Raw genomic sequence first — 25324 nt, forward strand, 5'->3', positions numbered from 1 at the left:
TTTGAGCCCATGAGATGGAGCAGCAGGAAGATGTCAGTCAATAATTCTTCAGCCTGCTTATGATAAACCATAGAATTCTGATGATGAGTCAGCTAGTTCTACTGAAGATGCATTTTGGGGAGAGTTGATCGTTCTGCATAATTCTGTCATGAACACAGGCAGCCAGGACAAACGCAGTGCTGAGGTTTCAGAAATGAAGCTGTTCCAACAGTAAACACCAAAAAGCCATTTCCAAACGCCCATGCCCTTCTTGGCCCAATCACTCCTACTCAGTATTACTGCTCTGATATTTTCATACTCAGAAACTGGCTAGAAGAATCAAGAAAGTCCATTAGATATAAGTACCCAGACTTAATGTCTCTGACAGTGCTCAACAAATATGTCTGGATTGTGAATTGCACAATTGCCTGTCAGAGGCAGATACACCATGAAGCTGATGAAGCCTCAGCCCAGGGTCCCTCACTTCCCCTGTGGGTGCTGATGCTATAAAGTTGAGAAGGGAGCCATGTTACAATCAAACGATGTTTCTACATACCGCACAGTGGGCACTGTGGCTAACCCATGTAATTCCAGCACTTTGGGAGGCCAAGGCAGGCAGATAGCTTGAACCCAGGAGTTCAAAACCAGCCTGGGCAACATGGAAAAACCCTGTCTCTAAAAAAAAAAAAAAAATATATATATATATATATATATATATATATAATAGCCAGATGTGGTGGAATGCACCTATAGTCCCAGCTACCCATATATCTATGTGTATGTAGAAATATATATTACATATTATAGATTATACTTATATATATACTATATATAGTATATCCTGTATATTATATATAGAATATGTTATATATTTCTTATGTAGAAATATATATTATATATTAAGTAGTATATATATTATATATAGCATATTATATAATATAGTTTTTTATTGCATTTTAGGTTTTGCGGTACATGTGAAGAACATGCAAGATTGTTGCATACGTACACACATGACAGTGTGATTTGCTGCCTTCCTCCCCATCACCTATATCTGGCATTTCTCCCCATGCTATCTCTCCCCAACTCCCCACCCCCCACTGTCTCTCCCCTATTTCCCCCCAACAGACCCCAGTGTGTGATGCTTCCCTCCCTGTGTCCATGTGTTCTCATTGTTCAACATCCACCTATGAGTGAGAACATGCGGTGTTTGATTTTCTGTTCTTGTGTCATTTTGCTGAGAATGTTGGTTTCCAGATTCATCCATATCCCTTCAAAGGACACGAACTCATCGTTTTTTATGGCTACATTTCCATGGTGTATATGTGCCACATTTTCCCTGTCCAGTCTATCATTGATGGGCATTTGGGTTGGTTCCAAGTCTTTGCTATTGTAAACAGTGCTGCAGTGAACATTTGTGTGCATGTGTCCTTGTAGAAGAATGATTTATAATCCTTTGGATAAATACCCAGTAATGGGATTGCTGGGTCAAATGGAATTTCTATTTCTATGTCCTTGAGGAATTGCCACACTGTCTTCCACAATGGTTGAACTAATTTACACTCCCACCAACAGTGTTAAAGTGTTGCTATTTCTCCACATCCTCTCCAGCATCTGTTGTCTCCAGATTTTTTAATGATCGCCATTCTAACTGGCATGAGATGGTATTTCAGTGTAGTTTTGATTTGCATTTCTCTAATGATCAGTGATGATGAGCATTTTTTCATATGTTTGTTGGCCTCGTATATGTCGTCTTTTGTAAAGTGTCTGTTCATATCCTTCACTCCCTTTCGAATGGGATTTTTTTTTCTTGTAAATCTATTTTAGTTCTTTGTAGATTCTGGATATTACCCCTTTGTCAGATGGGTAGATTGCAAAAATTTTTTCCCATTCTGTTGGTTGCCGGTTCACTCTAATGATTGTTTCTTTTGCTGTGCAGAAGCTGTGGAGTTTGATTAGGTCCCATTTGTCTATTTTGGCTTTTGCTGCCAATGCTTTTGGTGTTTTGGCCATGACTATGCCTATGTCCTGAATGGTTTTACCTAGATTTCTTCTAGGGTTTTTATGGTGTTAGGTCTTATGTTTAAGTCTTTAATCCATCTGGAGTTAATTTTAGTGTAAGTTGTCAGAAAGGGGTCCAGTTTCTGCTTTCTGCACATGGCTAGCCAGTTTTCCCACCACCATTTATTAAACAGGGAATTCTTTCCTCATTGCTTGTTTTTGTCAGATTTGTCAAAGATCAGATGGTTTTAGATGTGTGTTGTTGCCTCCAAGGCCTCTGTTCTGTTCCATTAGTCTGTATATCTGTTTTGGTACCAGTACCGTGTGATTACTGTAGCCTTGTAGTATAGTTTGAAATCAGGTAGTGTGATGCCTCCAGCTTTGTTCTTCTTGCTTAGGATTGACTTGGCTATGCAGGCTCTCTTTTGGTTCCATATGAAGTTTAAGGTGGTTTTTTCCAGTTCTGTGAAGAAGGTCATTGGTAGCTTGATGGGGATAGCATTGAATCTGTAAATTACTTTGGGTAGTATGGCCATTTTCACGATATTGATTCTTCCTAACCATAAGCATGGAATATTTCTCCATTTGTTTGTGTCCTCTCTTATTTCATTGAGCAGTGGTTTGTAGTTCTCCTTGAAGAGGTCCTTTACATCCTATGTTAGTTGTATTCCTAGGTATTTTATTCTCTTTGTAGCAATTGTGAATGGCAGTTCGTTCTTGATTTGGCGTATAGGAATGCTTGTGATTTTTGCACATTGATTTTGTATCCTGAGACTTTGCTGAGGTTGCTTATCAGTTTCAGGATGTTATATAGTATATTAAGTTAGACATCTCAGAAGAAAGGGACCTAAGCCTTCAAGGCACCAGTAATTTTTTGATTCTTTTTTATTCTAAATAAATATTTACTCTCATATCTGGTTTTGTATTCATAATTTTGTGCTCTTAAAGATGATCCTTCAAATCATATTGCTTCAGGTCTCACAAAACCCAAACCCTTTCATGTCACAGAAGAAATAGGACAGTGTGAAGGAGGGTTCTCCCAAACTAATCACCGCCATGGGGAAAAAAAAGAAAAACAACCTTGAGAAATGTTCTTTCTAGGACCCACATCAAGGATAAGAACACTGAAAGAGACATATGGATCAAACAGATGCAATATTTAATTTAAAAGCCAAGTGCTATAGAAGTTCACTGTAATGCTTTTATAACTGTCTGTGTGACAGAGTACTCTTGGAAGTGTATTAAATGAGTAAGACCAACCTTTTGAACTCCATGGATAGAATTGAAGTGCAATTCCTGTGTTCAAGGGATTTTCTTCCCCAGGTTTTCATACTGGTGTTTTGGAGTATGATGGAGTGTTGGCAGCAGGAAATGGGTTGAAGCATCTAAGAATCAGCTATTCATAGAACATTTACTGTGTATGTAGCACTTCTGAGTACTCCTTCAAATACTGAGGAAGATGCAAAAGAAATTCAGGGCAGATCCTTGCCCTCAGGAAACTTAGAGCTTAATTGGGAAGAAAACATGTGGCTCCGGATCTTTCATTGTTCAGTTTCTCTTCTGATGGTGTAGCACAATGAACACTAAATTCAGTTTCCAACAAAGAGATTTTTCCTGAATGCCTGACAGCCCATTCTCATTTTCCTCTCACTGTTTGGAATCCCAGGCACCAATGACCAGGGCTTCATGAACCTCTGCAGGTCAACCATCCTAACCAAGGTGATGGGACTAGGGGGACCCCATCATAACTCTCCATCTGACACAATGCCTCCTAGAATTGCTCAAGAGTGAACAGCTCCAGGAAATGTGCAAGGGTTCAAATAATTACAAAATACTTAATGGATTATCACCAAATTCCTCCCCAGGAGACCTCAGTATGAGCTCTCAAAACAGAAAGAGTGCCATTTCTCATAACAGCTTGGTAACCAGTGAATTTAGCAAAATATAAATTCCGTGGCATGCAATTTAAATAGCTATACTTGAGAGGACTTGGCATCACTGCTTTTGGAGGAGAATGTGTGGCCAGATGCCAAAGGAAGACTAGTTATTTCAGCAGAAAGGACAGAAGTTATTTCTCGTTATCATTTCAGTTCATCCTGACTCAGGAAAGCCGGAAAATTTAAGAGATGACACAGTTGGAAAGAAAGAAAAATGGGAAATAGGATTTCTGGAAATTTTAAAATTATAGCAAACATATTATATCCAGAGAGCATGCAAATCAATTTCTCTTATACTGGGCTTCAGTAAGCTTGTGGTTCCCATTAGCTGTCTTTCCAGAAAAATACAGAAGATAGTTCTCCTAAAGCTGTCATCCACTAGGTGTGAGATAAGGAGCCCGTTAATTAATCCAACAGATATTTATTGAGTATCTGTTGACCAGGTGCGGTGGCTCATGCCTGTATTCCCAGCACTTTGGGAGGTAGAGGTAGGTAGATCATTTGAGGTCAGGGAGTTCAAGACCAGCCGACAAACATGGTGAAGCCTTGTCTCTACTAAAAATACAAAAATTAGCTAGGCATGGTGGCAAGCACCTGTAATCCCAGCTACTCAGGAGGTTGAGGCAGGAGAATCACTTAAACCTGGGAGGTAGAGGTTGCAGTGAGCTGAGGTCACACCACTGCACTCCAGCCTGAGTGACAAAATTAGACTCAGTCTCTCTATATAAAGACATATATATATGTATATATATATGATCTGTTACATGCTCAGGATGCTAAGGATTCAAATGCTAAAGATTCAAGGGTTAAGCAAAAACACAAATAGACTCTACCTTTGTGGTGTCTGGGGTGGATGAACACAAGCAGATGTGAAACTGTAAGTGCAGCATGGATAAAGGAGAGAGACACTGTGCAATGAAACACAGAAACAGAGACATGGGACCTGTCTAGAGGCCAGTGCAGACTTCCAAGGAATGAAGACCTGAACTGGTAGATGAATGAAAAGGATGTAAGGAGGCAAAGAGAGGGAAAGAGTGCCCCAGGCCAAGGAAACAGCCTGTTACAAGCATCCTTGGTAGATAGATCATTGCCTGTGTAGCTGGGATAGAAGAACACCGACCTAGACCAGTGAGTCCAATAGAACTTTGCACAATGATGAAAATGTTCTATCATCTGTGCTGTGCAAAAGGGTAGCCACTAGTTAGATGTGGCTACATAGCAATTAAAATGTGGCAGGTTTGGCTGGTGTGACTTTAATTTTTATTAGTTTAAATGTAATTAGTCACATGTGGCTAGTAGTTATTGCATTTGCAAGTGCAGAACTAAGAAAGCTTGTTTTTATTTAACATCAATAAAGAGACGTTGAGTGCCTCTAAGCAGGAGGCTAAAGGATTAGATTTGCATTTTGAAAAAGCAATCATTCTGGTTATGATTTGCATTTTGAAAAAGCAATCATTCTGGTTATACTTAGCACTGCTGATCAAAGGGAGTCTCAATGGAACTTCCAGTTAGGAGGTTATTGGAAAAGTCCAGGTGACTTAGACTGTGATGGTGGCAGAGATGAGGGGTGGACAGATTCAAGAGCTATTACAGGAGATAACATCTACACAATTTGGTGATACAGTGGACATTTTGGGGAAAGAGAGAGAAATTTCAAGGATAATTCCTGGAATTCTGGCTCAGATGCAGGTAGCTTCAGTATGCTTTGTGGCTAGTGGCTAAGACACTGACCTCACCCTTATAAAGATCTAGAAGTGCCTGAGAGTTTTATTCTGTTAGAAACTCCCTGCCTCTGCTCCCACCCCCACCCAAAAGATATCCATGCCAAATCACTGGAAGCCTTGAATGTTACCTTATATGGAAAAAGGACCTTTGCACATATGATTAAGTTAAAGATCTTAAGATGAAGAGATAATCCTGGATTATCTGGGTTAATACCTGCACAAGAATCCTCATAGGAGAGAATAAAGAGAAGAGGAATAAACAAGGTAACCACAGAGGCAGATATTAGAGTGATGCAGCCACAAGCCAAGGGATGCCTGGAACCATCATAAGCTAAGAGAAACAAGGAATGGATTCTCCCCTAGAGAGTGAAACTCCCCTAGAGTCTTCAGAAACATAAAGTCCTGAAAATACCTTTATTTTGGACTTCTGGCCTCCATAAGTGTGACAGAGTAAGTTTTTTTTTATTTTAAATGATCAAGTTTGTGGTCATGTGTTACGGCAGCCTCAGTAAGCTCAGACACTCCCCCTATTTTCTCTTTCCCCAAAAACAATCATTGCCAATGACTGACCAGAGTAACAGTATGTATTAGACTGTTTTTGCATTGCTATAAAGAAGTACCCAAGACTGGGCAATGCATGGAAAAGAGGTTTAACTGACTCACAGTTCCACATGGCTGGGGAGCCTCAGGAAACTTACAATCATGGCGGAGAGTGAAGGAGAAGCAGGCACCTTCTTCGCAAGGTAGCAGGAGGAAGTGAGTGCATGTATAAGGAAGTGCCACACTTTAAAACCATCAGCTCTCTTGAGAATTCACTCACTATCACTATCATGAGAACAGCATGGGGGAAACCTCCCCCATGATCCAATCATTTCCACCTGTCCCTCTATTGAATCATCACCTCCACCTGTCCCTCCAATCCAGGATGAGATTTGGGTGGAGACCCAGAGCCAAACCACATCAGAGTAGAAAGGCTCAGCTCCTTTGCTTCACTGCAGGACAGACTTTGAGGTATAACAAGCCCAGGAGCTCCCCAAAGAATTAGACCAAGACTAGGACTTCTTTGTCTGGCTTCTTCCTCCCCATGTCCTCACTTTCTTACCAGTTTCTCCAGGGAGCACCTTCATAATAAATCACCTGCTCCTAAACCCAAAGCCCAGGGCCAGCTTCAGGAAGAATCTGACCTATGACAGGTGGCCTTCATGGGGCACAACAGAAGTCACAACTGAGGCCTAGGCTTAGAGAGACAATCAAGAGTTTAGTTTTAAGCATGTTGAATTTAGATGCTTTTAAGGCAGAATTTGTGAAAGTGTGACCCACAGACCAAATGTGGCCCATGACCACCTGCTTTCATAAAAACAAGCAAAAAAGCAGCATTAGAACAGAGCTTTGCTTGTTCATTTGTAGATTGCCTAAGGCTCCTTTCATTGCAATAACAGCAGAGTTGAGCAGTTGAGACAGAGACCATATGGCCTACCAAGGCTAAAATATTTGCTATCTTGTCCATTACAGATATGAGCAGCTGGATTTATGAGTCTGTAGCTGAAAGACCAAGAAAAAAATTATGAGTCCTTTGCACACAAGTGATCATTGAAGCTAGGGAGGTGGATACAATCATGTCCAAAGCAAGGCTAGAGGGAGAAAGAAAAAGAGCCAGAATAGAAACTTCAGAATTCTAGTATTTCATGGTGGATCAAGGAAGACTGAAGAAGCGACACAGATGAAGTGGCCAAAGATGTAGATGTAAATCCAGGAAAGTTTCTTAAAATTTGAAAGATCAAAAAAACGTCTTTTATGTTGACCATTTATTTTTATGTCTGAAGACACTGAAAGCTTTTATTTTCTCCTGCAGAGCCAGCATTTAAAACTACCCATCAAAAGAACCGTGTTTTTTCCAGAGCAATCAAAATTATTTTCATTAAATTATTTGGGAGTTAGTTTGTCCCAATGCAACTAAAAAAAGAGAGAGAGATATTGTATACCTATGCCAACCCTTAGTTCTGAACGATCTAGTGATGTTCAAACTCAAAGTGTCTAATCGTGACTAACCCTTTTGCTATTTTCCCTCTTTGACCCTGCTGTACCATTGCCTAATTCCTGGGGAGTTCCTTTATTTAGAAAGCTTTCTTTGTACACAACTTGGAGTGAAATGCTCTGAGAAAGACCAGATTTGTCTTGGATTATAAACCATCAAATCCCTAAAATATTTTGCAGCCCACTAATACCAAAAATATACTCAGGTCATAGTAGCTGCATATGTCAGTACTAGTGGAGAGCTTCCTACTTTTTTTTACATTAAGTACTTTCTGTGCACAAGGTACTGTCCTAAGTTTTGGAAGGGGCACAAAGTTGAGTAAGACATTGTCTCTGCCCACCCTCAGAAGAAGTGAGAAATGTGCCCAAATCATTATTACTCAAAATATGGCAAGAGCAATAAAAGAAATTGGAGTTGGCTGGGTTTGGTGGCTCATGCCTGTAATCCCAGCAATGTAGGAGGCCGAGATGGGTGGATCACTTGAGGTCAGGAGTTTGACACCAGCCTGACCAACATGGAGAAACCACATCTCTACTAAAAATACAAAATTAGCCAGATGTGGTGGTGCATGCCTGTAATCCCAGCTACTTGGGAGGCCAAAGCAGGAGAATCCCTTGAACCCAGGAGGCGAAGTTTGCGGTGAGCCAAGATCAAGCCATTGCACTCCAGCCTGGGCAACAAGAGCAAAACTCCACCTCAAAGGAGAAAGAAAGAAAGAGAGAAAGACAGAGAGAGAGAGACAGAGACAGAGAGAGAGAGAGAGGGAGGGAGAGAGGGAGGGAGGGAAACTGGAGTTGGATGAAAATTTGAGGGAGTGAGAGAGAAAGCTCACATCTGGTTGTAGGACTAGAAAAGGAAGTTCCATGGGAGTTTGGCTGGGAGGGATTTCTGGAGATGAAAATGAAGAAGAAGGCATTCCAAGGTGATGGAACAGCATGAGGTGGGAGGAAAATACAGGAACACTAAACATAGAACTTAGGTAGGAGGGCAATGGGTGGGGAAGAAGATTTTAAAAAGTAAAAAATTTGGAGAAATGCTAAAGTAGGATGAGAGTTCATGGACAACGAGGACCTCCTGAAGGATTTTGTAGGAGGGAGATAAGTGCTTGAAGCTGGGCCCCGGACAGTGAATTTGGCAGTGATGGAGGCCTGGAGTGGAGAAGGGAAGAAGACTGAGGTCGTGCATATCAGTAAAGAGGCTATCCCAGGACCCAGATAAGAGGGTTGAGTTAAGGCACAGGCAACAGAAAAAAAAAAGGAAAAATTAAGAGGTAATGGTTGGCACTTTGGGAGGCTGAGGCAGGCAGATCACTTGAGGTAGGAGTTCAAAACCAGCCTGGGCAACATGGTGAAACCCAATCTCAACTAAAAACACAAAAATTAGCCATGCATGGTGGCACACACCTGTAATCCCAGCTATTTGGGAGACTGATGCAGGAGAATTGCTTGAACCTGGGAAGCAGAGGTTGCAGTGAGCCAAGACTGGGCCACTGCACTCCAGCCTAGGTGACAGAGCAAGACTCCATCTCAATAAACAAACAAACAAAGGGTAATGGAGGTTAAAAGCCAGGATTTAGAAATGACTGGGAAGAGAAAGGAACCAAAGATGTCTGTGCTTTGTAGCTAGGAGACCTTAGGAATGAACATCTAGCTCTGTAGTTGGGTGGGGGCGGAGGGGGGAATGGTAGTTTCTACTGTCCCACTTCTCTGCTGTAACACCCATTAGAGAGAATTGCTGTGTCTATATTTGCATGGTCTGGTATCAAAATTATTCCAAAGGGGCCTGACCTCAATCCACAAAGAACTGTTAAATATAACAGCCATAAACCTATGCCCTAAAACTAAGTTGGAGGTAGGGATCCAATCCTATTCCTTCTATTTCTTCAGTACAAGGAAATTTAGGCACTGAGGAAGATTTTCAGACCTGAAGCCATGTGGTTAATGACTAGGAGCATAGGGGGCTGCCCAGGCTTCTAAGAACCTTCCAAATCCTCCCTGAACCCTCTGAGTCACAGCCATCTCCCCTCCCTGCCTGGAGTACTCATAGCACCTCAGTGACTCTGCCCTCAGGGTCCCAGAAGAAAACCGGGTGCAGATTGGCACCCTCCTTTCGCCCTCGGCTCCCATATCCCAGGAAGCAAACGGACTCCAGGCTCCCACTTAGGCCACCTAAGCTCCATTTCCAGGCTTCCTGCCTTCCCCATGCCTGCAGACAGCTACCTCCTAAGGCCCAAGCCCAGACCTGCCTTGACTCTCCCTCTAATGCCTTGACAACCTGCCTATTGCTTAGTCTGCACACCAACAGACCGCAGAAAAGCTACAGCAGGATTCCAAGGTCCTTTGGATGATCTGCAGTCTCACACACATGCCAAGGCATGCAAATGATGGTGGTGTCTAATGCAAGTGTGACGTAGATGCCATTCCCTAGCTTATGGGATGTTCCAAGGGATTTTGCGGTGGTTTGCAAAACGGTTGTTTCTGGTTACCCAGTAGAACAGTGTTTTTGAAAACAAATCATCATCTACCTGGTCTCTCATCTTTATAATTGGTAAATCATACTTACATATAGCCACGATTCTTGGATGCCTACTCAATGGTTGAATATTACTGCACTTAATTCTGGTGGCATGCAAGGAGGCAGTATCAGCATTCCCCACTTTCTGCAACAGGTAAACTGAAGCTCAGAAGGCTTCAACTACTTTCTAAGCCTGTATCTTATCTTCAGTCTTCTCATTTGCAAATTGTGGATAAGAATATGTATCTCGTGGAGGGGCTGCAGGAGCACATAAGACATTGTGTTCATAGCAACAACACTAGCATTGACTGGTAAGAGGCAGAACCAGGTCCTTGTGACACAAACTCTGCATCCATTTCTGTTATCACACTACTGATCAGTTCTTGTTCAACTTGCTGTGCATTTCTATGACACTCTCACCTCATTACAGCGGGGATCAAACTATGTCATTGTCATCATTGTCACCAAAAGCCAGTGACACTAAAACAGCCTTATGTTCGGCCTTTGTGCTATTTATCCTTTATTTGGGAGAGTCAAAGAAAGGTTAATGCTAATAGATAGCGACATTTGAGATGGTCCTTGAAGGACTTCTGTGGATGAAGACTGATATTGAAATGGACTGAAATCTTGGAAGCATCCCATGGAAGAGATTTAGGAAGATTCAGAGAGGTTTAAAAAACAACAGTAGCTCTAAATTAGTGTGCAGATGAAACAAGGGCACTGGGTGATAATGAAGGTTATCGAGAAAGATACCTATCACGTTGACTCACCTATAAGATCATCTTAGGGAAGTGGTTTTGTTTGTTTAAGAAAAAAAAAGTCCCTAATAACTGTGGACATGGGGAACAAATTTCAGAGTCTCACATGGACATCATGGAGCAGATGAGGTCTGTCCTTCCAGGGTGTGGGCTGTGAAAAGTGGGAGTTGATAACCATCTCCCAGAGCCAGTGCAAGTGTGTGACACATCAGGAGGGGGTTTGCATCTTTCTTTTATTTGTTTGAGACTGAGTCTCACTCTTGTTGCCCAAGCTAGAGTACAGTGGCACGATCTTGGCTCACTGTAACCTCCACCTTCCAGGTTCAAGTGATTCTCCTGCCTCAGCCTCCTGTGTAGCTGGGATTACAGGCACCCACCACCAGGCCTGGCTAATTTTTGTATGTTTAGTAGAGACGAGGTTTCACCATGTTGGCCAGGCTGGTCTCAAATTCCTGACCTCAAGTGATCTGGCCACCTCAGCCTCCCAAAGTGCTGGGATTACAGGCGTGAGCCACTGCGCCTGTCTGTTTGCATCTTTCACAGGGCGACTTAAAAACCTGATCCTAGCTAGCTGGAGGAAAGGGATCCATTCTGTTCAGATAACTAAGTCCAAGAAGGATGACTGCATCCAGGTACTCAAACGATGCCATTGAGCAGCCTCTTGCCCTCTGTAACCCTCTGTAACTTTACTGTTTTCCTCAGTGGTGGCAATACCTGGCAGGCTTTCTGGTCACTGGCAGCTCTTCATGTACAGTCTTCTCATGGCTGAGAATCCCAGAAAAAGAGGACAGTTCTTCTCTGCTAGCCCTTGAAAAATCTTTAAGAATCCTCAGACTGAAAGAGATTGGGTCATTTGCACATGCCTGAATTAACCACAGGGACTCAAAGAGATGGGGTATAGTGATCTGAAATTGTGCGTCACAGATCACGCAAGTAAAAGGGGAATTTTTTTTTTTTTTTTTTTGGCCAGATCTGGGAAACGCAGTTCAAATGAGAAGATGCAATTCTTTAAAGAAAGGGGGATGGGGGATGGAAAAGGATGCTAGATGGGCAGACACAGAGAGGAATGATACCTTTGAAAGAGGTATGTAAAAACAACTTTTAGTGTAATTTGTTTAATTGCACAATTACAAAAATATATAAACCAAAAACGAAGCCACTCATCAATACCCACGAGGCGCACCATCGTTGAGTTTAGTATGTGTTCTTTTCATGCACACTAGATGTGTCTGTGTCTATATAAGCACCTGTAGATGATATTTTTAGCAAAAAGAAAAAGACCCACTCTACAACTGTTCTAAAGTTAGGCAGCCTTCTACGTCAGTACATACAGACATATCTCTTAAATGCCCCTGTCCTAGATATTTCTATTTTCTCCAATTTTTACAGTTACAAACAATACTTTAGTGAATATCTTTGAACATATTTTCTTGCAGTTGTGTAAATCATTCTACAGCATAAGTTGCTGAAGTAAAATTGCTAAGTCAAAGCGTAAACTCATTATATGTTTTAAAATGTACTGAGTGCCGGGCACGGTGGCTCATGCCTGTAATCCCAGCACTTTGGGAGGCCGAGGTGGGTGGATCACCTCAGGTCAGGAGTTCGAGATCAGCCTGGCCAACATGGCGAAACCCCATCTCTACTAAAAATACAGAAATTACCCAGGTGTGGTGGCACGTACCTGTAATCCCAGCTACTCAAGAGGCTGAGGTAGGACAATCACTTGAACCCAGGAGGTGGAGGTTGCAGCGAGTCGAGATGGCACTACTGCACTTTAGCCTGGACAACAGAGTGAGACTCTGTCCACAAAAAAAAAGAAGAAAAAAAAAAGGAAAGAAAAGGAGAAGAGAGGAGAGGAAAGGGGAGGGGAAGGGAGGGGAGAGGAGAAAAAAAGAAATGCACTGGGAAATTACCCTCTAGAGCAATGCACCAACTACATTCTCATCAATAATTCAAGAAGGCATTATAATAACACTACTTGATAAGCCTGTTTAAAACTTTTTAAGGTTTCCATGTTGAAAGGTTTTTATAATTGAAAACTCTTTAAAAAAAGAGAGAGAGAGAGAGAGAGCAGGCTGGGCCTGGTGGCTCACACCTGTAATCCCAGCACTTTGGGAGACCGAGGCAGGTGGGTCACAAGGTCAGGAGTTCAAGACCAGCCTGGTCAACATGGTAAAACCCCATCTCTACTAAACTACAAAAAATTAGCTGGGTGTGGTGGCATGCGCCTATAGACCCAGCTACTTGGGAGGCTGAGGCAGGGGAATCTTTTGAACCCGGGAGGTGGACGTTGCAGTGAGCTGAGATTGCACCACTGCATTCCAGCCTGGTAACAGAGCAAGACTTCATCTAAAAAAAAAAAGCAATCAAAAGGGTGGTGATTGCTCCCACCAGCTGTTAAAGTGTTTTATAAAGTTTAAAAAGTTCAACAGCATTGCCTTGGAATATGGCCAGACAGAACACGAAACAGAATGGAGCTTCCAGAAATAGACCCAAATATAAATGGAAATGTTTTGTGTGATAAAGATGACATTTCAAATCAGTGAAATTAAAAAATGAATTTGTTTAATAAATGATGGTTAGAGAACTAGCTAATCATCTTGGAGGGCAGAAAAAGATGAACCCATGCCTAACACTTTTTATCTAAATAAATTCTAGACCTCTCAGATGTTTAAATGGAATAAAAATGAAACCACAAAATACTAGAGGAAACCATGCTTTGATTTGTTTTCTTATTCTTGTAATTTCAAAGTGAGACTGGCTGAGGAATTGCACAGAAGTTGAAGGCGTGAATAAGTCGGTTGGTCATTTCAACCTTATAAAAAATCAACATTTTTGCATTTGAAAAAATCACCATAAATGAAGTCAAAAGATTGACAACAAACTGGGAGAAAAATGTCAATTACATCAGAAAAAGTGTAATTTTCTGAGTGTGTAAAATCAATAGGAAAAAGACAACTGAGTACAAACATAGGCAAATGCAATGCAAATGACTCTTGAACAGATGAAAAAATGTTCTACTTCCCTCATAACAAGATAGAGATGCAAATTCAAAATACACTATGATACCATTTTTCACCCATTAGATTGACAAGGATCAAGAAGTATAGCTACACTGTTGGCAAAGCTTCACGAATACAGCCTCATACAATGCTGAGGGCGAGGGGTTGGCCATATCTTACCTTGGCAGAGGGTACTTTGGCAATATCAGTAACAATTATAAATGCACCTACCCTGTGACCCATCAATAACACTTCTAGGAATTTATCATACAGATACGCTCTCACACATGGGGAACATCATATTTACAGGTTAAATGTCCCAGCATTGCTCAGCATAACAAAACATTACAGACAACCTAGACGTTTGCTAGTAGCTTATGTCTTCATCTAGTCAGACTGCTGTGACAAAATAACATAAACTGGGTCGCTTATAAACAACAGAAATTTATTTCTTGCAGTTCTAGAGGCTGGGAAGTCCAAGATTAAAGCACCAGCAGATTCAGTGTCCAGTGTGAGGACCTGCTTTCTGGCTCATAGATGAAGCCTTCTCTCTTCACACGGTGAGAAAGATGAGATAGCATTCCAGGATCTTTTATGAGGGCACTAATCCCACCCATGAAGGCTCTGCCCTCATGACCCAGTCACCTCCCAAAGGCCCCACGTCCTAATACTATCATAATGGGGATTAGGTTTCACCATGTAATGCAAACATTCAGACCGCAGCAGGTTAATTATGTGATTTCCATACGGTGGAATACTGTGTAACCTTAATAGAGAATGAGGAGCTTTCTGTGTCCTGAATTGGAAAAATCACCAGAATCTATTGACAGGAAAATAAAGCAAGTTTCAGGACAGCACAGATTTTATATTATCGTACCTATAAAAATAATTGTGGAAAAAAACAATGGGAAAAACACCAGCAACATTAGTAGCTTCTGGAGGGGCAAGGCGGGTTAACTGGCGGACAGGATGGAAGGAAAAGTTTTGACATTTAAAATGTTGAGCCATGTAAATGCGTTTGCTACTTAAAAATAAGTAAAATTAAACGTTCTAAAATGCTCTTTCTTCCTAAGGAAATACTGTTCTTTTTAGGAAACTATTTCCAAGGAAAATTCCAGTATTGCAGAGTCAGGAGCAAAGTGATTCCTACCACTCCCCTGAAGATCTGTGATTTGTAACTAAGGTTTTATTTTTATTGACAAAAGCAACAACCATTAAGACTTTGTGCTGAACAATTCTTTCTTTCTCCTAACTCATCTTCTGTGCTGCTCTAGATCAGGGTGACTAACATAGCGGAGGACTTATTGCCCTTTTCAGAAGACTCCCAGGAGAGTTTAGCAGTTACATAGCTTTAGCTTTAAGTAGCCTTGGGAACCAGAGCCTGGTTGGATTAAGATTTTAAAATAAAAATAAACGTTAGTAAAGTAAGGGAAAGCTGGCTGGAGACATACAGACTCGGTCAACAATTTGCCTTTCCCTTGGTTTTCATCAAATACTAGGTCTGAAGAGGCTTGAACATTTGTCGCTTTGGATAATTATACCAACAGTATAAATTGCTCCTTTGTTTTGAGGGAGTGGGATGGGGCGGTGGTCGCTGGACTCCTGAGCCTGCTGATGACCTTTAGGGGAGGAATAAGCTCCAGTCCCCTTCCTCCACCCCAAGCTGGAAGGCCGGCCGAGGGCTTTCTGTCTTGGGACAGAAGTCCCAGCCATCTTTCTACTGCTCTTGGAGACCAAAGTCTTAAAATAATAGGGTGTTTTAGCTGGGTGCAGCGGTTCATGCCTATAATCCCAGCACTGTTTTGTAAGGCCAAAACAGGAACATCAATTGAGTCTAGGAGTTCAAGATCAGCCTGGGCAACATATGGAGACCCCTGCCTACAAAAAAAATTAAAAAATTAACCAGGCATAAGGATACATGCCTTTAGTCCCAGCTACTCAGGAGACTGAGGTGGGAGGATTGCTTGAGCCCAGGAGGTTAAGGCTACAGTGATCTGTGATGGTGCCACTGCACCCCAGCCCGGGCAACAGAGCAAGAACTTGTCTCAAGTAATAATAATAATAATAATAATAATAATGTGTTCCTTCACTTTGCCTTGTCTCCTCTATTCATATACATCCCCAGAGTTATATGTGTGCCGCGGGTACTTAACATTGCCTCACATTGACCAGCTCGCTTCTACATTTGTGTTAACAGCACAGGGCAGAGAACACAAACTGGCTGCGAATTGCTGCTGCTGTTGTTGTGGTTGTTGTTGTTGTTGTTGTTGTTTGGCCCACACAGGATATTTTTTATTTTGTATCAAAACTTTTTCCTGAACTTCTATTTTAGAATCAGGGGTACACATGCAGACTGGTGCAAAGGTATGCCATGTGATGCCAAGGTGTATGAATGACTCTGTCACCCAGATAGTGAGCATAGCACCCAATAGGCAGTTTTTTTCAATCCACCCCCAACCTCCCTTCCTCCTCTAATAATTTTCAGTGTCTGACGTTCCCGTTTGTGCCTATGTTTACCCAATGGTTAGCTCCCACTTGTGAGACCATGCAACGTTTGGTTTTCTGTTTCTGCATTAGTTCACTTAGGATAATGGTTTCCAGCTGCACGCGTGTCCCTGCAAAGGACATGATTTCATTATTTTTATGGCCACGTAAAATGGTGTATATGTCCCACATTTTCTTTATCCAGTCCATTGTGGATGAGCACCTAGGTTGACTCCACGCCTTTGCTATTGTGAATAGTGCTGCGACGAAAACACAGGTGCATGTGTCCTTTTGGTAGAATGGTTTATTTTCCTTTGGGTATATGCCCAGTAGTGGGACTGCTGGGTTAAACGGTAGCTCAATGCTTCATTCTTGAGTCAACACTTAGAAGAATCCAAATCCTGATCAAAGTCTGGATTCTGCTTCTCTTGCAAACTCAGAATAAATTATTTCCCTGGAAATTATAAGTTTCATGAGAACAGAAACATTGTGGATTTGTACACAGCCCCAGCTCCAAAATATAAATCATTATCTAGTATCTCAACAAATAGTTGATAAATGAATGAATGGATGAATAAACAATGTCAGAACAAGTCTACAATCAGCTGAAACTTAGTAGCAACTGCTCCTCTTTCCATGGAGAGTGTGCTCTCTAGCTTGCCACACTCCCCACCCCTCCTTATTGCCTTCTGCCTACATTCTTCACTCATCTATACTGTCTGCCTGTTTCTCTAGGTATTTAAGTCTGTGGACCCACTTGCCATGATAGTTCTGCAGCCTGTTATCAGTTTTGTTAAGTGACCGTGGAGAACTCAGAAATGTATGTCCCATCTGAAAGCTGATTAACCACTTTAATGACAAAATGAAAATCTAAAACTTTACTTGGGGGCCAGGGGCAGTGGCTCACACATATAATCTTAAGAATTTGGGAGGCTGATGTGGGAGAATTGCTTGAGGCCAGGGGTTCAAGACCAGCCTGGGCAACAAAACAAGACTCTGACTCTTCAAAAAAAAATTTTTTTTAATTAGCTGGGCTTTGTGGTGCATGCCTGTAGTCCTAACTACTTGGGAGGCTGAGGCAGGAGAATTGCTCGCTCGAAACCAGGAGCTCAAGGCTGCCATGAGCTGTGATTGTGCCACTACACTCCAGCCTGAATGACAGAGCAAGATCCCCATCTCTAAAACAAAAACAAACAAAAGCACTTGTATGAATGTTTCTAGATCTAAGAAAAAATACTACTTTGGGTTATTTTTAAAAGAAATAAAAGCATATGCTTAAAATAAAAGCATTTAGCTTTTGAGCCTCTCTAAACAAAATATATATTCGTTTTTTGCTTCTGAGTACAAATTACCAAAAACTTAGACACTTAGGACAACACCCCATTTGTCGTATAGGTCAGAAGTCTGGGATGATGTTTCAGGCCATTTTTGTGTTGTTATGAAGAAGTAACTGGCCAGGTGCCGTGGCTCACGCCTATATTCCCAGCACTTTGGGAGGCCAAAGGTGGGTAGATCACCTGAGGTCAGGAGTTCAAGACCAGCCTGACCAACATGGTAAAACCCCATCTCTACTAAAAATACAAAATTAGCTGGACGTGGTGGTATGCACCTGTAATCTCAGCTCCTCAGGAGTCTGACGCAGGAGAACCACTTGAACCTGGGAGGTAGAAGTTGCAGTGAGCCGAGATTTCGCTATTGCACTCCAGCCTGGGCAACAAGAACAAAACTCTGTTTCAAAAGAGAGAAAGAAAGAAAAAGAAATACCTGAAGCTGGGTAATTTGTTTTAAAAAAAATTTAATTGGTTTATGGTTCTGCAGGTTGTACAGGAAGCATGCTGCTTCTGGTGAGAGCCTCAAAAAACTTACTGATGGCAGAAGGTGATACAGAACAGGCACATCACATGGCAGAGCAGGAGCATAAGAGAGTGAGCCGGGAGGGGCCGTATACTTTTAAACACCCAGATCTTACAGGAAGTCTGAGCAAGACCTCACTCATCACCTAGGAGGTGGTGCTAAGCCATTCATGGGGACCCACACCTCTGTTACAATTACCTCCCACCAGGCCCTGCCTTCAACAATGAGGAACCACATTTCAACATGAGATTTGGAGGGGACAAACATCCAAACCATATCAGATGGTATGACTCATTTTCTGCTAGGATCTCACAAGACTAAAATCAAGGTGTTGGTTGGCTGCATTCTCATCAGCAGCTCAGGGGTCCTCCTACAAGCTCATTCTCATTGTCGGTAGAATTCAGTTCCTTGCCCCCATTTCCTTGCTGGCTCCAGCCAGGAAGCATTCTCAGATACTCATGGCAGCTCTCTGGTCCTTCCACTTGACCCTCTCCATCTTCAAAGCCAGCAGCAGTATATCAAATCCTTCTGATGCTCTGGATCTTTTGGACTTCTGATAACAGCCAGAAAAAATCCTTTACTTTCCAGGACTCATGTGATTCAATCAGGCACACCTTGACAACCTCCCTACATTCAGCTTTGCCATGAACACAGCATAGTCATGGAGTGTGAGCTTTTTATAGTCACAGGTTCTGGAAATGAGGGCATGGAATCTTAGAGGCCAATTTTAGAATCCTGCTTACCATAAAATTGTATTTTCTTAGAGACATGTGACACGATTTCCCAAAGAAATCATGTCACATGTCTCTAAGAAAATACGATTGGTTTACATTCTTACAAGGAAACACCATGAAGGGGGTGGTGATTACCCTATTCTCCCCTGCACTGGGCAATTATGTCTTGGGATAGTACACTTCATTCTGGGTATAAAAAGTGGGAGAGAAATGGTGAAGCAAAACCACCTTAGTCCGTTTGGGGTACCATAATCAATACTATAAGCTGGGTGACTTGTAAACAACAGAAATGTCTCACAGTTCTGGAGGCTGAGGAGTCCAATATCAGGGTGCTGGCAGATTCCATTTCTGGTGAGGCCCCTCTTGCTAGTTCACAGATGCCATCTTCTTGCTATAATCTGACATGGCAGAAGGGATAAGGGATTTCTCTGAGGTCTCTTTTATGAGGGCACTAATCCCATTTATGAGGGCTACCCCTCATAACCTAATTCACTCCCCAGGGGCCCCAACTCTAATACCATCACCTTGGAAGTTAAAATTTCAACATATGAATTTGAAGGGAACATAAACATTCATTCCACTGCAATCACTAAGATCACAAGTGGAATCAAATCCCTGTGGTGTGTTTTGTTTCCTTCCCCATCATACGTCTATTTTTATTCTGATGAAAAGTAATTTTTGTTTTATTGAGTCAGAGCCTCACTCTGTCGCCCAGGCTGGAGTGCAGAGGCAAAATCTCAGCTCACTGCAACCTCCACCTCCCAAGTTCAAGTGATTCTCCTGCCTCAGCTTCTCAAGTCGCTGGGATTCCAGGAGTGCGCCACCATGCCAGGCTGATTTTTGTATTTTTAGTAGAGACAGGGCTTTGCCATGTTTTCCAGGCTGGTCTCTCTCAAACTCCTGACCCTAAGGTGATCTGCTTCAGCCTCCCAAAGCGGTAATTTTTGAAACTCTTGACCAATGAGAAAATTTGACACTCCCAGATCTGCCACGTTTGTTTTGTTTTGTTTTTCACCCCGCCCCGGATGCCAGAGGTTTACTATCACATTTGAGAAATAGGGATATATAGGAACTGCAAAACCCTGCCCCTGTAATCCCACCTATCTCTCACAGTCAACTTTTCCCAGCCAGATGACGTCATACGAATTTGCCTTCCCTTCCAGTCTGGAGGCCTCCGTCTTCTCATTCCACAGTCCATTTATTCAACCTGCCTCTCTCATCCCCAGGTACACCAGTTTCTTGCCTACCTGTCATAGTGCTCATGTGGTCTCCAATGCGGAAGTACCCTCCCTGTCCCCTTCAAGCCAAATACCCCCCATTCTTTAGTATCCAGCTGAAGTCTGCCTTCTTCACTCTGCTTGTCCTCAGACTACTGCATCCTAGATTCATCTTTCCCTTTTCCAAAATGTTAAGGCGGTTCCGTCTGAACCACGTGGTTAGCAGGTGATTTATAACAGCCGTGTATTTTGCTCTGGTTATTTCATAGACATACAACTTGTCTCCCGAATTACACTCTATGTCTCTAAATGGTAGCACCATCGTTTTTTATTTTTCTCTTTTTTTTTTTTTCCTGGCAGAAAAAGCTTCCCAAGCAGAACAAAAAGTAAATGTCTCGTTAATTCTTCTTTTCTTTTATGATGTATTGATTAACTCAGCTTCCAGCCCCACTTAAAGATCTTCACCCTCTCTTCTCTTTATTCTTACCAATTGCCTTCTCTCCTCTATCTTCTGATTCCTCGGAATATAAAATACTAGGAGATGTAAGATAGAGACTTTTAATGGGAAAGTGTGCAAAGAAGCCCACAGTCTTGCCCCGAAATCCCAGATTATTGAAGCCCCTAGTTTTACTCTTAGCAATCTGCCTTTTTTCCTTCCCACGATTTGTCATAGTTTGTAATTAAGTATTTGTGTATGATATTGTATAACTATTTGTGTGTTTCACTCACTAGAGTGTAAGCTCTCTGAGGGTAAGAAAGGACCCCACAGGTGCTTTGCTCCCCATGATATCCTAAGCACAGCTTAAAGCCTACCCCTCATTAGATGCTTAATACGCTTGTGTAATAAATGAAAGGATGAATAAAAAGTGCAGACAAGGTATCTTGGTGGCTCTTTGCATTCTTGTTCCTCTAATGAACAACTATCTGGCTCTTTTCCAGGCGACACAAGATGTACAGAGAGCAGATGAACCTCACCTCCCTGGACCCCCCAGTGCAGCTCCGACTCGAGGCCAGCTGGGTCCAATTCCACCTGGGTATTAACCGGCATGGGCTCTACTCCCAGTCCAATCCTATTGTCAGCAAACTTCTGCAAGATATGAGGCACTTTCCCACCATCAGTGCTGGTAAGGTTCATGGAATCAAGCAAGAGGGATTGACTTTCTCCCAGAGAGTCTGAGTGAAGCATCCCAGGCCAGGCTCCAGAGTGGAATACTAAAGGCTTGACACTGACCCCTGAGAGACAGAAGAACATAGGCATTGATCTTTTTCCTTCTGAAAGAGATCCTATAGCAATAATCTCATCCTGACCCTATAAGGGAGGCATATAGTAAGTATTCTTTTGTTTGTTACACCTAAAGGAAAGTGATCTCTACCATTTATTGAGTGCTTCGTTTGAAGCAGATGATGCATTCTCTTTCATCCAAAGACCTTATGGCATGGATATTACCATTGCCGTTTTACAGATAGGGAAACTGAGACTCAGAAAGGTTAAGTAACTTGGCCAAGGACCTAAAGGGTGGAGCTGGGATTCAAACACAGGCCTGCTAATACCAAGTCTGTGCTGTCAAGCACTAAAACAATCTAAATGAAACAGCAAATTATTAGCAGAGACAAAACCAGACTCAGTCTCCCAGCCAGGTATTGCTGGAGTACCAGCTGAAGGGCTAGAGAGCAGGGGTCTGTGACAGAGCAGAGAAGGAGGCTGCATTCTCCTGGGCTCAAGAGCTCTCTCATGAAATGGTCAAGGGCCACTGGCTACATTAGTCTCCCCTCTGGGGATCTGTACCAGAGTCAAGGGATCTTCATGTTGTAGCCTCTCCCAGGAACAAGACTGGAAGTTTCATGGCCCTTCTCCTTCTTTGCAGATTACAGTCAAGATGAGAAAGCCTTGCTTGGGGCATGTGACTGCACCCAGAGTAAGTGATCTGGCCCTGCCCCCACCCAGCCTCCTCACCCTCACAGCTGTGCAAACCCCAGAATCCACTCCAGTGGGCACTTTGGGCAAGAGTGGAAGGAGCATGGTTCTCTGCCTAACCTCTGAGAACTCAACATTTCCCTCCACCCACCCACAACAAGAAAAGGCACTTAAGAGGAAGGGCTCTGTAGGCCCCACTGGGCAATGCATGGCCCAGGAAAAGCATCATCAACATCACTGAGGAGCTCATCAGAAACGCAGAGTCTCACTCTCTTTCTGAATCAGAACCTGAATTTTAACAAAATCCTCAAGCGATTGGAGCACGCTTTCAAATTCAAGAAGCAAATGGTTCCCACTATTAACAAAATATTAGAATTGGCCAGGTGCAGTGGCTCACACCTGTAATCCCAGCACATTGGGAGTCAGGTGGATCACTTGAGGTCAGGAGTTCGAGACCAGCCTGGCCAACACAGTAAAATCCCATCTCTACCAAAAATATAAAAAGTTAGCTGGGTGTGGTAGCATGTGCCTGTAATCCCAGCTACTCAGGAGGCTGAGGCAGAAGAATCACTTGAACCTGGGAGGCGGAGGTTGCAGTGAGCCGAGATCGTACCACTGCACTCCAGCCTAGGCAACAGAGTGAGACTCTGTATCTCTGTCTGTCTGTCTGTCTGTCTGACTCTCTCTCTCTCCATATATATATATATATATATATATATATATATATACACACACACATATATAAATCACTGGGGGAGCTTTAAAAACTGTTCCTGCCCAGCCTCCAGCTCCAGGAATTTTGATTCAAGTGCAGACAGTGAGGCCTAGGTGATTCTAATGTAGCCAGGGCTGAGACTCACTAGGATAAGTGATTAATGGAATCGAAAAGCTAGGACTGAGAGTGGCGGAGCTCCCCTCCAGGAGTGCTGTGACCTGGTTATAGGTGGGTCTAGACCCTAAAGTCATTAGGCCTGTCATCACCAGCCATGAGCGGCCCCATCCCTTTACTTCAATGTGTGGAACACACATCAGAAATGTCTACATGTGACTACATCTGACAGGGCATGTCAAACTTTATTAGTCCATTTTAACACTACTGTAAAGACATGCCTGAGACTGGGTAATTTATAAAGGAAAGAGGTTTATTTGACTCACAGTTCTGCAGGCTTCACAGGAAGCATAGCTAGGAGGTCTCAGGAAACTTACAATCATGGTGGAAGGTGAAGGGGAAGCAAGGCACATCTCACATGGCAGCAGGAAAGAGAGGATGCAAAGGGGAAAGAGCCCTTTATAAAACCATGAGATCTTGTGAGACCTCACTATGACAAGAACAGCATAGGGGAAAACACCCCAAGGATCCAATTACCTCCTACAACATCCCTCCCTCAACAATTTGAGATGAGATTTGGGTGGGGACACAAAGCCTAACCGTATCACTAAGGTTTGAAAAACAAAGGTTTACACAACCCCAAGCTTCCCTTTTCTCCAGTTAAGCACCTGCCATCAACCATTTTCTAGAACACAAGGTGAGTGAGATATTGTCCTGATCCTCCAGGACCAGGGAGAGGGTAAGGCAAGTGAGGTGCCCAGGATGCAAAATTTAAGGAAGTAGCACTCCCTGCACCTAAGGAGCACTCATTTGCCAAGCCTTGGTCCCAGCCCAGGTGTACAGTCTTAAGTGGAAAGAGGCATAGATGAACAAACTAGTCTAATACAACAGATGGCATAAATAGAATCTACAAAGATGTAGTTGAAACACAAAGAGGAAAGGGTTCATTCTTCTTAGAAAAACATTCTTTAGGGTTTTCACTAAACGTCCTAATTGTATTTTTTGCTCTTTTCCCATCCCAGCAGAAAATGTCCTTTTTTTGTTTTTCAAGACGGGGTCCTCACTGTATTGCCCAGACAGGTCTCAAACTCCTGGGTTCGGGCGATCCTCCAGCCTTCACCTCCAAACGTAAAAAGTACTGTCTTGAACCCCTGGACAGAGTCACTATGGCCTGACACCATGGCATTTACCCTGCAGGCTACGATGACCACATCCTAGTCTTCAGGGTCTCATTGCATAAGACAAAAGAGAAGTTGGCTGGGCTTATTGAAGGAACAGTCACATGCCTGGGCTTAACCCACCCTTCTGCCTTTCACAGTTGTGAAACCCAGTGGGGTCCACCTCAAGCTGGTGCTGAGGTTCTCAGATTTCGGGAAGGCCATGTTCAAACCCATGAGGTAAGTGACTGCCTTCCTCCTTTCCACACCCTGTTGGGGCGGCCCTGGGAAAATTTGGACCAAAAACTCATAAAAGTGACCCAAAATCTTTCTGCCAGTTATTCAGAGATTCTCTAATCTGTCCAAGCATAGAACCGTTTTGGGTGATAATAATAACAATTGAAAATACCAAGAGCTTGTCGTTATCAGGACTATACTAGCATCTATGCCACACAATGGCCTAAATTGTGTCCTTGGATCATAGGTAAGATTATGAGTCAGGTACTCTTATAATGTCCACTTTATGGATAAAGATACTGATGCTGAAAGAGACCATCTCATCCCAATCATCCAGCTGCAAACAGCAGACCCAGATTCAAACCTAGGCAGCTGGATTGCTAAGATCACACTCCACCACTTCAATGGGTCCCCACTTTTTTTCCAGGGATAGCACCCTCTTTTTGACATCAAAAAGTTTACAGAGTTATATACAGCAATACTTGTTTCAATCGAAAAACTAGACAATCAAGAAAGGCTACTAGGAAGTCAATTACATGTTTACATTAATGTATATTTTATTCAAAACAACAGCAACTACATGCCTTGAGACTATTGTAAAACATACAGATGGGTGAAATAATATGTATTTAGTCCTTAGACAGAGCTTGGTGTGAGTTTGGTTTTCTGGTCCCCAAAGGATCTGCAGCCCACAGGTTGGGGTCTCCTAGAGTAAAAAGTCCTGGAGTAAGGCCCCAGTGCCTTAGCCCAAGGGAATGTTCCTCCTTGAGATGATGAGATGACATGCAGAAAAGAAAATCACCCCAAGAGGAGCCCCAATACCCAAGTCATGCTTTCCTCCAGAATGTGCTTCTTCCAGTGGAATGCAATTAGACTGGGAGATTCCAAACCTTCAGCCATTCAAGGGGAAGCCTATTGATTGGCCCGGCAGATGGTTCTTATTGGCAAGG

The 25324-nt window shown here is 42.7% G+C and overlaps 1 protein-coding gene across 1 annotated transcript in view; it reads left to right on the forward strand.

Moving 5' to 3' along the window:
* Positions 1–25324, forward strand: part of FAM20A (FAM20A golgi associated secretory pathway pseudokinase) — a 62194-nt gene that overhangs the window by 23019 nt on the left and 13851 nt on the right. Inside the window, exons 2-4 of the mRNA XM_032241899.1 lie at positions 21176–21360; positions 22102–22152; positions 24299–24377. Of these exons, the coding sequence (XP_032097790.1) occupies positions 21176–21360; positions 22102–22152; positions 24299–24377 (315 nt within the window). The remainder of the gene's footprint in view (positions 1–21175; positions 21361–22101; positions 22153–24298; positions 24378–25324) is intronic.

Source organism: Sapajus apella, unplaced genomic scaffold, assembly GCF_009761245.1.
Source record: "Sapajus apella isolate SASKATOON/1434 unplaced genomic scaffold, GSC_monkey_1.0 scaffold48, whole genome shotgun sequence".
In the NCBI taxonomy this organism is placed as follows: domain Eukaryota; kingdom Metazoa; phylum Chordata; class Mammalia; order Primates; family Cebidae; genus Sapajus; species Sapajus apella.